This window comes from Anomaloglossus baeobatrachus, chromosome 2, assembly GCF_048569485.1.
Source record: "Anomaloglossus baeobatrachus isolate aAnoBae1 chromosome 2, aAnoBae1.hap1, whole genome shotgun sequence".
Taxonomy (NCBI): domain Eukaryota; kingdom Metazoa; phylum Chordata; class Amphibia; order Anura; family Aromobatidae; genus Anomaloglossus; species Anomaloglossus baeobatrachus.
In genome coordinates, this window is record NC_134354.1 from 783498921 (window position 1) to 783513035 (window position 14115).

General features: G+C 45.9%; 1 protein-coding gene across 2 annotated transcripts in view; it reads right to left on the minus strand.

The window, feature by feature from the left end:
- Positions 1 to 1438: 1438 nt before the first annotated feature.
- The window catches only part of SLC9A3 (solute carrier family 9 member A3), a 147489-nt gene continuing 134812 nt past the window's right edge, over positions 1439 to 14115 (minus strand). The window contains exons 14-17 of one of the 2 annotated variants that reach the window (XM_075334721.1): positions 13710 to 13770; positions 13277 to 13381; positions 11591 to 11834; positions 1439 to 1934 (exon numbers count right to left, since the gene is read on the minus strand). In XM_075334721.1, coding sequence (XP_075190836.1) covers positions 1931 to 1934; positions 11591 to 11834; positions 13277 to 13381; positions 13710 to 13770 — 414 coding nt within the window. In that variant the 3' untranslated portion in view covers positions 1439 to 1930. Of the gene's footprint in view, positions 1935 to 11579; positions 11835 to 13276; positions 13382 to 13709; positions 13771 to 14115 lie in introns of both variants that reach the window. The other variant, XM_075334722.1, reaches the window with a different exon arrangement.

The window sequence follows — 14115 nt, forward strand, 5'->3', positions numbered from 1 at the left end:
ACAGAGGCTGAGGCAACTTTAATCCATGTCACCGGCTGCAAGTGTGATTTATTATTGCCAGCACCTGTTAGGTGCCACAGGTAAGTTACAGGGGCTGTTATTACACAAATTACAGAAGCATCACAGGATTATTCAAACAGTGCCAATACTTTTGTCCACCCCCTTTTTTATGTTTGGTGTGGAATTATATCCAATTTGGCTTTTTGACTTTTTTTTTCATTTTTTCATTGAAGACAAATTAAATGAAGATAATAATACCAAAGAATTTGTGATTGCAATCATTTTCAGGAAGAAACTGAGTATTCTCTGACAGAATTGCAGGGGTGCCAATACTTCTGACCAGCACTGTACCTTTGATCATTGTGGTCAGAGTTCTATTTTAACCTCATTGGTCTATAAGACTTGTTTCCGAAATGCATCAGGCTTGTTTAGATGTTCTTTTGCAGACGTCTGACGCTATATTTTATGGTGAGGATGCAAGAGAAGTTTTTTTCTGATGACTCTTCCATGAAGGCCATATTTGTGCAGGTTCTACTCAAAATATTATGTATTGCAAAGTGTGCACAGTACCAACATTCCAAGCTGTACTATTGAAAAAATTAGATTTTTGGCAAAAAAATTGCAATTTTTCGAGCCACCCCGCCAACGTCATGGCAAATCTCTTGGGGCAGTCCTAACACTAAAATATTTTTATTAAAAGTGTGCCATGCGGCCTCACATATGCAAAAATAGGACTGCACAACATGTTCATATTTGTGCAGGTGCCTCTGAACAATAGAACAATAGAACAATGTACCACAACTCCAGAGTCTGCTAAATCTTCCTGAAGGTCTTTTGCAGTCACGCAGAGGTTTATGATTTGCCTCTCTAGCAGCTCTCATAGAAATTTTGCTTGGTCATCCAGACCTTATCTTGACCTCCACTGTTCCTGGTAGTAGCCATTAGTTAATTACATTTTGAACTAAGGAAAGGGCAACTTGAAAACACTTTGCTATCTTCTTCTAGCCTTCTCCTGCTTTGTGGGCCTCCACCATTTTCATTTTCAGAGTGCTAGGCAGCTGCTTAGAAGAACCCATTGCTGCTGTTTTTTGGCATAAGGTTAGAGGAGGCTAGATCTTTATAAAGCTGCTTCCCTCATTCCTGCCGCTCCTGAACTCCATCCTTCTAACCTTACCGACAGTTCCTCACTGACAGCCGCAAGATTGTGTCCTAGTTTTATACTGTCATCCATGGAATCAACAAAGCTCCCTAGAGTTGTCCTGTATAACTCCATGGTGGCCTATTAGATCTGCCCGACTACAGGCCTGTGCATCTTCACAGTAAAGATACATTTTAAAGTAAAAATCCAGATAGAAAAAAAAATGCTAAAAATTAATAAACATAAAAGAACAAAAAACTACAATAAACACATAAATAAATGATTTTTATTGAATACAGGTTATTTCATATTAAAAATAGACATCAGGTATCTCCAAACTCTGGGAGACATATACAATAAAGTCATTTTGTCAATCATGACGAGGGCGGAAGAAGGTGCACGGAACATTGCAGGCCCGGATCGGGCTGCAGGGGATCAGATATATACAGGGGGGAGGGGAACTGGGCAGCGGCGGCGTGCGCCCCCTCAGTCCTAGCTGTGTCAAGGGCACATTATATAAATACACCATACCCCGGCCAAACATTATGTACGGAGGTGTCGGGCAGAGAACGTTGCGATCATTGGTGAGAGCAGCACGGAAAATATTACAACAGTGAATGCACGGAGGCGTTTTCTTAGTTTTGTGCATTTTATGGACGAACACAAACCAATTTCACATTTTTATATATTTTTTTACAGTTTCGCAGCAAGTATCCTTTCCCTTTTATTTTTTTCTAGACAGTCCTTTTCTCTTTCATTCCAGAATAAGCACATTGGATACTGAAGGTGAATTCACCTGTATGTAAAAGAAAAAAACATGTAAGAAAACAAAAGAAATAACATAAAATACATATAGGACACAATGATTGTAAAAACAACAAAAATCTCTGGCACAATTGTTATGTTTCCGTTAGAATCCAACACAAATTCTTAGCTGTCTCCGGAACTCCCGCAAAAATTAATGGAGAGAGCGGCGCATGCACAGCCCCCTGTGCGTTGACAGTGGCCATAAGATGGGGGTTCGGGACCCCTTGTAAGGCTGTGTGCGCACTTAGCGTTTTTTCATGCGTTTCCGCAGCGTTTTGAACTGCGGCGTTTTAATGCCAAAATGCATGCGTTTTGTTTTTCAAGCAAAGTCTATGGGAAATTGGGATTTCTTGTCCGCATCATGCAGTTAAAAACGCAGCGCTTTAGTTGCAGAAAATTTGGCAAAAACTCAGCATTTAAAGAAGCAGCATGTAATTGTTTTTGCCATTTTGGCTGCGTTTTGCTAACATTGAAGTCAATGAGAAGTTACAAAACGCAATCTACTTCAAAATTCTAGCGTTTTACATGCTTTTTTGATGCAGAAAACATTCTTTTTTGACCAATTAAATGCATGCGTTTTTGACAAAATATTAATAGCATGATATGTCCTTTTACACACACACACATACAGTAGTCCGACAATTAAATGCTTGAAAATCAATAAATAAATGTAATTTTATGCATAAATATTAGCACAAACTTATGATTTTACTAGAAGGTGGCCCGATTCTACGCATCGGGTATTCTAGAATTTACGTATTGTGTAGTTCATGTATGATTTTTGTTATATATATATATATATATATATATATAGATGTTGTTGTGTGTAGTTACCAAGTGTTTGTGTAGGGCGCTGTACATGTTCTGGGTGTTGTCTGGGTGTGATGGGGGGTGAGAGCGGTGTTGTTTGTGTGTTGCGTTGTTTGTGGAGCGCTGTGTGTCTGTAGCGTTGTGTGTGTGTTGCGCGGTTTGTGTGTGTGTGGTGTGTTTTGGGGGGAGGTATGTTTTGTGCAATGTGTGTGTTGTGCGGTATGTGCGTATATTTGTGTGTGCAGCGTTGTCTGTGTGTGTGGGTGTCTGTGTAGGGCAGTTGTTTGTGGTTCCCAGTGTGTGTGTGTGGTGTGTTGTGCAGTGCGCGCGCGTGTGTGTGTGTGTTGGGGGGAGGTGTGCACTTCCCATCGTGCTCCATCCCCCATGCAGCGCACTCCCAAACGTGCTCCATCCCCTATGCAGCGCACTCCCCATCGTGCTCCATCCCCCATGCAGCGCACTCCCCATCGTGCTCCATCCCCCATGCTGCGCACTCCCAAACGTGCTCCATCCGCCATGCTGCGCACTCCCCATCGTGCTCCATCCCCCATGCTGCGCACTCCCAAACGTGCTCCATCCGCCATGCTGCGCACTCCCAAACGTGCTCCATCCGCCATGCTGCGCACTCCCAAACGTGCTCCATGTGCCATACTCCGCACTCCCGATCGTGCTCCATCCGCCATGCAGCGCACTCCCCATCGTGCTCCATCCCCCATGCTGCGCACTCCCAAACGTGCTCCATCCGCCATGCTGCGCACTCCCAAACGTGCTCCATCCGCCATGCTGCGCACTCCCAAACGTGCTCCATCCGCCATACTCCGCACTCCCCATCGTGCTCCATCCCCCATGCAGCGCACTCCCCATCGTGCTCCATCCCCTATGCTGCGCACCCCCCATCGTGCTCCATCTCCCATGCTGCACACTCCCAAACGTGCTGCATCCGCCATGCTGCGCACTCCCAAACGTGGTCCATCCGCCATGCTGCGCACTCCCAAACGTGCTCCATCCGCCATACTCCGCACTCCCCATCGTGCTGCATCCCCCATGCTGCGCACTCCCAAACGTGCTCCATCCGCCATGCTGCGCACTCCCAAACGTGCTCCATCCCCTATGCTGCGCACCCCCCATCGTGCTCCATCTCCCATCCTGCGCACTCCCAAACGTGGTCCATCCGCCATGCTGCGCACTCCCAAACGTGCTCCATCCGCCATGCTGCGCACTCCCAAACGTGCTCCATCCGCCATGCTGCGCACTCCCAAACATGCTCCATCCGCCATGCTGCGCACTCCCAAACGTGCTCCATCCGCCATGCTGCGCACTCCCAAACGTGCTCCATCCGCCATGCTGCGCACTCCCAAACGTGATCCATCCGCCATGCTGCGCACTCCCAAACGTGCTCCATCCGCCATGCTGCGCACTTCCAAACGTGCTCCATCCGCCATGCTGCGCACTCCCAAACGTGCTCCATCCGCCATGCTGCGCACTCCCAAACGTGCTCCATCCGCCATGCTGCGCACTCCCAAACGTGCTCCATGTGCCATACTCCGCACTCCCGATCGTGCTCCATCCGCCATGCAGCGCACTCCCCATCGTGCTCCATCCCCCATGCTGCGCACTCCCAAACGTGCTCCATCCGCCATGCTGCGCACTCCCAAACGTGCTCCATCCGCCATACTCCGCACTCCCCATCGTGCTCCATCCCCCATGCAGCGCACTTCCCATCGTGCTCCATCCCCTATGCTGCGCACCCCCCATCGTGCTCCATCTCCCATGCTGCGCACTCCCAAACGTGCTGCATCCGCCATGCTGCGCACTCCCAAACGTGGTCCATCCGCCATGCTGCGCACTCCCAAACGTGCTCCATCCGCCATACTCCGCACTCCCCATCGTGCTGCATCCCCCATGCTGCGCACTCCCAAACGTGCTCCATCCGCCATGCTGCGCACTCCCAAACGTGCTCCATCCCCTATGCTGCGCACCCCCCATCGTGCTCCATCTCCCATCCTGCGCACTCCCAAACGTGGTCCATCCGCCATGCTGCGCACTCCCAAACGTGCTCCATCCGCCATGCTGCGCACTCCCAAACGTGCTCCATCCGCCATGCTGCGCACTCCCAAACATGCTCCATCCGCCATGCTGCGCACTCCCAAACGTGCTCCATCCGCCATGCTGCGCACTCCCAAACGTGCTCCATCCGCCATGCTGCGCACTCCCAAACGTGATCCATCCGCCATGCTGCGCACTCCCAAACGTGCTCCATCCGCCATGCTGCGCACTTCCAAACGTGCTCCATCCGCCATGCTGCGCACTCCCAAACGTGCTCCATCCGCCATGCTGCGCACTCCCAAACGTGCTCCATCCGCCATGCTGCGCACTCCCAAACGTGCTCCATCCGCCATGCTGCGCCAGCATCAGCCTCTCTACCCGCAGCATCAGCCTCTCTGCCCGCAGCATCAGCCTCTCTGTCCCCAGCATCAGCCTCTCTGTCCCCAGCATCAGCCTCTCTGTCCCCAGCATCAGCCTCTCTGTCCCCAGCATCAGCCTCTCTGTCCTCAGAATCAGCCTCTCTGTCCCCAGCATCAGCCTCTCTGTCCCCAGCATCAGCCTCTCTGTCCCCAGCATCAGCCTCTGTCCCCAGCATCAGCCTCTCTGTCCCCAGCATCAGCCTCTCTGTCCCCAGCATCAGCCTCTCTCATCCCAGCATCAGCCTCTCTAGCCCCAGCATCAGCATCAGCCTCTCCATCCCAGCCTTCCCCAGGATCAGCCTCTTTCATCCCAGCATCAGCCTCTCTGTCCCCAGCATCAGCCTCTCTGTCCCCAGCATCAGCCTCTCTGTCCCCAGCATCAGCCTCTCTGTCCCCAGCATCAGCCTCTCTCATCCCAGCATCAGCCTCTCTGTCCCCAGCATCAGCCTCTCTGTCCCCAGCATCAGCCTCTCTGTCCCCAGCATCAGCCTCTCTGTCCCCAGCATCAGCCTCTCTGTCCCCAGCATCAGCCTCTCTCATCCCAGCATCAGCCTCTCTGTCCCCAGCATCAGCCTCCCCATCCCAGCCTTCCCCAGGATCAGCCTCTCTCCTCCCAGCCTCCTCCAGCACGCCATGCTCCTCTGCCGACACTCACAGATCCGATCGCATACACTCACACACACCGACACACACCCGATCGCATACACTCACACACACCCGATCGCATACACTCACACACACCCAATCGCATACACTCACACACACCCGATCGCATACACTCACACACACCCGATCGCATACACTCACACACACCCGATCGCATACACTCACACACACCCGATCGCATACACTCACACACACCCGATCGCATACACTCACGCACACACACATTGACGATATTGCACATACGCGCTCATACTCACAACATCCGGAGATACCACATGCTTCTGGCCATGTGATCCTCCGGCAGGTCCTGGAAGGTCACAACAGCACAGTATCGAGGCCGAGAAGCAAGCGATATCCCAGGATGTTGTGAGTGTGTGGATGCGATGTGTGTGTGAGGTGTTTGTGAGAGTGAGTGTGATCTGATGTGTGTGTATGTGCTGTTATGTATGTGCGTGTGGATCTTCCGCCGCTGCAGGACCTTGATGTGCTGGTAACTATGCTAGCATGGTTACCAACGTATCCCGTCCCCCGCTCGCACGGGAGCCCACACCAGCATACGGCGGCAAGGCCAGCAAAGCGAGGGTAAGTGTCGGCTGGGTTGGCGGCGTACCCTGATGTGGTGGGCTCCCGTTGGGGGGGCGGGAGTACAGTACTCACCTGGGAGCCGTGATCGTGTCAGTTCGGGGAATGCGCGGGGGGGGCGCCAGAGCTAGCGTGCATTGCGTGAGGGGGGCGTGGCGTGGCGTGGCCGAGTTGCCAATGCCTGCAGGGTGCCGGGGCGAGAGGCCAATCTGTGGGGGGGGGCGGAGCCTGGGCGAGCGGCTGGCCAATCCGTGTGGGGGCGCAGCCTGAGCGAGCGGCCAATCCATGTGGGGGGGCGGGGCCATGGCAAGCCCAGCGGCCAATCAGCTTTGTGTCACCGTAAGGACACAATGTCACCGGAAGGACACAATTTTGGAGCATGACAGACAGACAGACAGACAGACAGAATAAGGCAATTATATATATAGATTAAAATAAGCCATTTTTTGTATGAATTTAATATTGATATTTGTTATCATTTTTTTCTTTTTTTTTTATAGTGTTTGAATGTTTAATCTTTATTTAGTAGTGTATTTGTAGTCAAAACGCATTTGATTTTAAGCAATGAAAAAGCAGTGAAAAACGCGGTAAAAATGCGGTAAAAACGCAAGTGTATTTATAGCGTTTTTGTGGTCAAAACCAAATTTGACAAAAACCATTTCTGCCAGAGGATGCGTTTAGAACTGCAACTACCTCGACGCAAAGTGCGCACATAGCCTAAATGTCTGAGAGATGCGGCTTTTACCTCTGGGATCTGAACATACAGTGCCTACAAGTAGTATTCAACCCCCTGCAGATTTAGCAGGTTTACACATTCGGAAGTAACTTGGCATTGTGACATTTGGACTGTAGATCAGCCTGGAAGTGTGAATTGCAGCAAAAAAGAATGTTGTTTCTTTTTTTTTTTAAATTGAGAAAAGTTTATTCAGAGGTCATTTATTATTCAACCCCTCAATCCACCAGAATTCTGTTTGGTTCCCCTAAAGTATTAAGAAGTATTTCAGGCACAAAGAACAATGAGCTTCACATGTTTGGATTAATTATCTCTTTTTCCAGCCTTTTCTGACTAATTAAGACCCTCCCCAAACTTGTGAACAGCACTCATACTTGGTCAACATGGGAAAGACAAAGGAGCATTCCAAGGCCATCAGAGACAAGATCGAGGAGGGTCACAAGGCTGGCAAGGGGTAAAAAACCCTTTCCAAGGAGTTGGGCCTACCTGTCTCCACTGTTGGGAGCATCATCCGGAAGTGGAAGACTTATGGAACTACTGTTAGCCTTCCACGGCCTGGACAGCCTTTGAAAGTTTCCTCCCGTGCCGAGGCCAGGCTTGTAAGAAGAGTCAAGGCTAACCCAAGGACAACAAGGAAGGAGCTCCGGGAAGATCTCATGGCAGTGGGGACATTGGTTTCAGTCAATACCATAAGTAACGTACTCCACCGCAATGGTCTCCGTTCCAGATGAGCCCGTAAGGTACCTTTACTTTCAAAGCGTCATGTCAAGGCTCGTCTGCAGTTTGCTCATGATCACTTGGAGGACTCTGAGACAGACTGGTTCAAGGTTCTCTGGTCTGATGAGACCAAGATCGAGATCTTTGGTGCCAACCACACACGTGACGTTTGGAGACTGGATGGCACTGCATACGACCCCAAGAATACCATCCCTACAGTCAAGCATGGTGGTGGCAGCATCATGCTGTGGGGCTGTTTCTCAGCCAAGGGGCCTGGCCATCTGGTCCGCATCCATGGGAAGATGGATAGCACGGCCTACCTGGAGATTTTGGCCAAGAACCTCCGCTCCTCCATCAAGGATCTTAAGATGGGTCGTCATTTCATCTTCCAACAAGACAACGACCCAAAGCACACAGCCAAGAAAACCAAGGCCTGGTTCAAGAGGGAAAAAATCAAGGTGTTGCAGTGGCCTAGTCAGTCTCCTGACCTTAACCCAATTGAAAACTTGTGGAAGGAGCTCAAGATTAAAGTCCACATGAGACACCCAAAGAACCTAGATAACTTGGAGAAGATCTGCATGGAGGAGTGGGCCAAGATAACTCCAGAGACCTGTGCCGGCCTGATCAGGTCTTATAAAAGACGATTATTAGCTGTAATTGCAAACAAGGGTTATTCCACAAAATATTAAACCTAGGGGTTGAATAATAATTGACCCACACTTTTATGTTGAAAATTTATTAAAATGTAACTGAGCAACATAACTTGTTGGTTTGTAAGATTTATGCATCTGTTAATAAATCCTGCTCTTGTTTGAAGTTTGCAGGCTCTAACTTATTTGCATCTTATCAAACCTGCTAAATCTGCAGGGGGTTGAAGACTACTTTTAGGCACTGTATCTCTATTAGGCTATGTGCGCACTTTGCGTTGAGGTAGTTGCAGTTCTAAACGCATCCTCTGGCAGAAATGTTTTTTGTCAAATTTGGTTTTGACTACAAAAACGCTATAAATACGCTTGCGTTTTTACCGCATTTTTACCGCATTTTTCATGCTTTTTCACTGCTTAAAATCAAATGCGTTTTGACTACAAATACACTACTAAATAAAGATTAAACATTCAAACACTATAAAAAAAATGATAACAAATATCAATATTAAAATCATACAAAAAATGGCTTATTTTAATAAAATCATAACTTTGTGCTAATATTTATGCATAAAATTACATTTATTTATTGATTTTCAAGCATTTAATTGTCGGACTATGTGTGTGTGTGTAAAGGGACCATAAAGGGATCAAAAACGCATGCATTTAATTGGTCCAAAAAGCATGTTTTCTGCATCCAAAAATTGCAGATTGGTCCAAAGTGGTCCAAAAAAGCATGTTAAACGCTAGAATTTTGAAGTAGATTGTGTTTTGTAACTTCACATTGACTCCAATGTTAGCAAAACGCAGCCAAAATGGCAAAAACTATTGACATGCTGCTTCTTTAAACGCTGAGTTTTTGCCAAATTTTCTGCAACTAAAACGCTGCGTTTTTAACAGCATTGTGCGCACAAGAAATCCTGATTTCCCATAGACTTTGCCTGGAAATCAAAACGCATGCCTTTTGGCATTAAAACGCTGCAGTTCAAAGCGCTGTGGAAACGCAGGTAAAAACGCTAAGTGCGCACATAGCCTTAGGTACATTTTTGGGAACTCTAAGGCAAGTGGCGGGAGAGTGATGCGCATGCGCGGCCTCCTCTTGTTTCTGACAGCACAAGAGATAGAGGATAGATCTGGATCACAGCGGCGGGATCTGCAACTTTGAGCCATTTATGACATGGTCTGTTGACAAGCCATAAATATACCAGAAGAACTCTCAATACATGGCTGCATTTGTATCGTCCATAGAAGTGTATGGAGTTTTTCAAACTTTACTGCTTTTCGACAATGAAAACACTTTTTTTTCCAGAAAAAAGTTTATGTGTCACTGTCTTCCAAGATCCTTGCCACTTTTTTATTTTGATTATTAGTTTCATTATTTTTCATTGCCATTTGTAGTTTTGAAGCCCTTTCGGTGCAGTTTTCTGCTAGGAGATGCAAATTTGGTGCTGAAATTTATACACCATATTCCTGCACCAAATCTACATCTCCTGGCAAAGAAATCTCATCATTATTGCATCAAACCGCATTTCATTTTGATGTATTTTTTTGCCAGAAGATGTCAATTTGGTGCAGAAATTTGGTGTATAAATTTCAGCACCAAATCTGCATCTCTTGGCAAAAGAATGCAGTTTTCTGTCAGGAGATGCAGTTCTGATTGAACTTAGTTCACCTGAGGTGAGGTCGCTGAGTTCAATTAGTTCACCTGAGGTGAGTTTACCAGTGGTCACAGGTGGGGTACCGTGGGAATCTCCAGCTGCCACCGCACATAAACTCAGTGATGTCACTACTCACAGCTGCGGCTCAGTCAGCCTCTGCCTAAAATCACAGCAGGCGGTCACGTTTTGTGCCTGCACTGCAACTTCAGAATGTAGCAGAGCCGAGATCGTTGTAGGGCGTCGTGTGGATTACGTCAGGCCTGGGTGTTTGTGGGGTTAATAAATTGGAGAAATAGGGTGGGGGGGTTTGTATTTTATTTCAAATAAAGGATTTTTCTTGCGCTTATTTCTTTTCACTTTCAAGATTAGTAAGTGAGCTGTGAGCTGTCATTAATATCTAATATTACCCCAATTTCCATCCACCGCACCAAGGCAATTGGAATGAGCCAGGTAAAGTATCGGGATTGTTACATATAATGGATGTGACAATCCTGGGTGGCTGCATGCTGCTATTTTTAGCCCGGGGGGCCCCAATAACCATGGGCCTCCCCAACCTGAAAATATCAGACCCTAGCTGTTGGCTTTATTTTGGCTGGGTATCTTGTAAATTGGAGGGGGCCGCACGCTTGTTTTCTAAATTATTTAAATAATTTTTTAAAAAGCTGCATGCGGTTCCTGTTATTTTGATACAGAGCCAAGATAAGTGCATGGTTGGGGTCAAAGCCTGTAGCCGTATGCTTTATCTGTGCTGGGTATCATAATATTGGGGGGACCCTACGCCAATTTTTTAATTTATTTATTTTTACACCACTATAGGACGCAGACAGCATGTGTGATTGTAATCACAGACGCGGTTACACAGTGTGGGCACGGTCTGACTGCAACTAATCACAGATGCCGGGACTGATGGTGGGCGGGGGAAACAGCGAATATGTATGAGGGTTAATGAGCGGACCCGGAAGGTTGTAAAGTATATCGATCCTGCTTTATTTCTTCATCCTTTTTTCTTTTTTAATTTCTATTATTATCCGAGTGGCTGAACTCGGTTACACGGATTTCCCTGAGAAGTCCTTGGTCAGGGACCGCGCATGGACACTAGGTATCCGGTAGAAATCTCGAACTTTACAGTTCTGGTTTGCACATCACTAGTGCTGAGTCCTCGCTCTTATTGCAGAGATCCAGTTGTGTATATGGAAACTTATTTATGGGAAAAAAGTTTGCAAATTATTCTCCTCCAGAGAGAAGAATCCTCATATCAGTGATGCAATAATCGATGTAATGGCTTTCTTCATTCTGGAGGAGTGTGAATGTGCAGGTCCATTTGGTTTCTTATGAAATAGAGAATCTTTAAGTAATTACCGTCTTCTTACATGTTCGTTGTCTCCGGCAGGAAAGCCCTAGGTCGCTCCTCTGTGCCATCATTTACCATAGCGGAATCCACCGATCGGTTGCTGATTCGGAAAGGAGTCAGCCTCCTAAAGTTGCCTGGAGAGCAAGGGATCTGTATCCGAGCCCTTTGGGATGGGACGACGGCGTCCTCGTTGGACAGCCAGGGTGTCAGATTTAATCCCACATTCTGCTCCTCTTCATTTGAAAATACAGGATTATCAATTCCTAAAATTAGGAGCAAAAAAGGTTTTAGCTTCGCAAGAAATGTCTTTGATTTGTAAGATTGGTGACAATGCATCGAATTAATACTGATAGAGAGTTCACCTAATCTAGCGGAGGTCTTGTCAGTTATTGTAAAGGAGGGGCAGGAGGTGAGCTGTGACATCACCTATTGTGAATGGTGTATCCTGTGTTATCTACTGTATATAGATGTGTTATTAGTCATTGCACAGGAGGAGGTGAGTTGTGACATTATCTATTATGAATGGTGGATCCTGTGTTATAGAGGTGTTATCAGTCATTGTACTGGAGGGGGAGGAGGTGAGCTGTGATATTACATATTGTGAATGATGGATCCTGTGTTTTCTACTGTATATAGAAGTGTTATCAGTCATTGAACAGGAGGGCGAGGAGGTGAGCTGTGACATCACCTATTGTTAATGGTGGATCCTGTGTTATCTTCTGTATATAGTGGTGTTTTCAGTCATTGTACAGAAGGGGAGGAGGTGAGCTGTGACATCACATATTGTGAATGGTGGATATTGTGTTATCTACTCTATATAGAGGTGTTATCAGTCATTGTACAGGAGGAAGAGGAGGTGAGCTGTGACATCACCTATTGTTAATGATGGATCATGTGTTATCAGCAGTGTACAGAGGTGTTATCAGTTATTGTACAGGAGGAGGAGGTGAGCTGTGATATCACCTATTGTGATTGGTGGATCCTGTGTTATCTTCTGTATATAGCGGTGTTTTCAGTCATTGTACAGAAGGGGAGGAGGTGAGCTGTGACATCACCTATTGTGAATGGTGGATATTGTGTTATCTACTATATATAGAGGTGTTAACAGTCATTGTACAGGAGGAAGAGGAGGTGAGCTGTGACATCACCTATTGTTAATGATGGATCATGTGTTATCAGCTGTGTACAGAGATGTTATCAGTTATTGTACAGGAGGAGGAGGTGAGCTGTGATATCACCTATTGTGAATGGTGGATCCTGTGTTATCTTCTGGATATAGCTGTGTTTTCAGTCATTGTACATAAGGGAGAGGAGGTGAGCTGTGACACTATGTATTGTGAATGATGGATCCCATGTTATCTACTGTATATCAATGTACTCCTGTCTGTGATGACAATGAGAAAGCTGAAAGTCATATGTACAGAATAGGAAGCATGACTCTCCCCCATACACATTATATAGCTTTTTCTCCCGTACACATGAACACTTGGCTCATTGGAAATCCAACATGCCGGATTTTTCTCTCCTTTATACAATCTGTATACAGGGTACAGTTAGGAGACCCCAAACACATTATACTGGTGGTCAATCCCTACAATATTAATAGGTTTGGTTGACTTTAGATTATAGTGTATGGGGGTCTTCTTCACTTTAAATAATCCCTGCATGTTACAATATGCTTTTGATAATAATGACAATATATTACCAAGTGGTTCTGTTTTTCCCCTTTCTGTTATTTTTGCTAAAAATGTAATAGTGCCGTCCAGCTGATTATCATATTCCGCAGTATCCTCCGACCCTAGATCTATTTCTGCAACAAATAATAAATAAATAATAATACATTTACAATTTAAGGTGGTAGATGTATGTAGTAATGTTCATAATGTTGCATAGAAATATGAAATATTTGTGTAAAATATTTTTCACATTCATATAAACAACGCATAATGCAAATCCAACTCATGTGGACATACTCTTATCTGCAAATCCAAATCTTCCCCATAGCATGTGACCGCAGCCTCAGGAAGTCAGAAAAGGAACCAATATTATAAGTTATTATTAAAAAAAGAAGTAGTAAAATCATAAATAAACTGCAATATCATTAAACAAAAGAGGAAACAACATTTATCCGGGTTTACCATGTATGTAGTTTTCATGAGGAATACTCCCGTTCTGTAGCATTGCCGTACTACTGCTTCTCTAGAAAATTTAATAAAGATATGATGTATCTTTTAGATATGTTTACATATAAATATGGGAAATATAATTTCCATGATAAATTCCATGCTTTTATGATAAATATCGAATTGATTATTTAAGAAATATAACTATGATTTTGTAAATGTAGAGTCTGTGTAACTTCATCACATAGCTGGCTGTACTACTGCTTCAAACAAAGATATGTAACAGTCTAACAATGTAATAGATTTTGTGAATGTAGCGTCTGTGTAACTGTCACATAGCTGGCTGTCCTGCTGCTTCTGACATAGATATGTAACTGTCTAACTATGTAATAGATTTGTAAATGTAGAGTCTATGTAATTT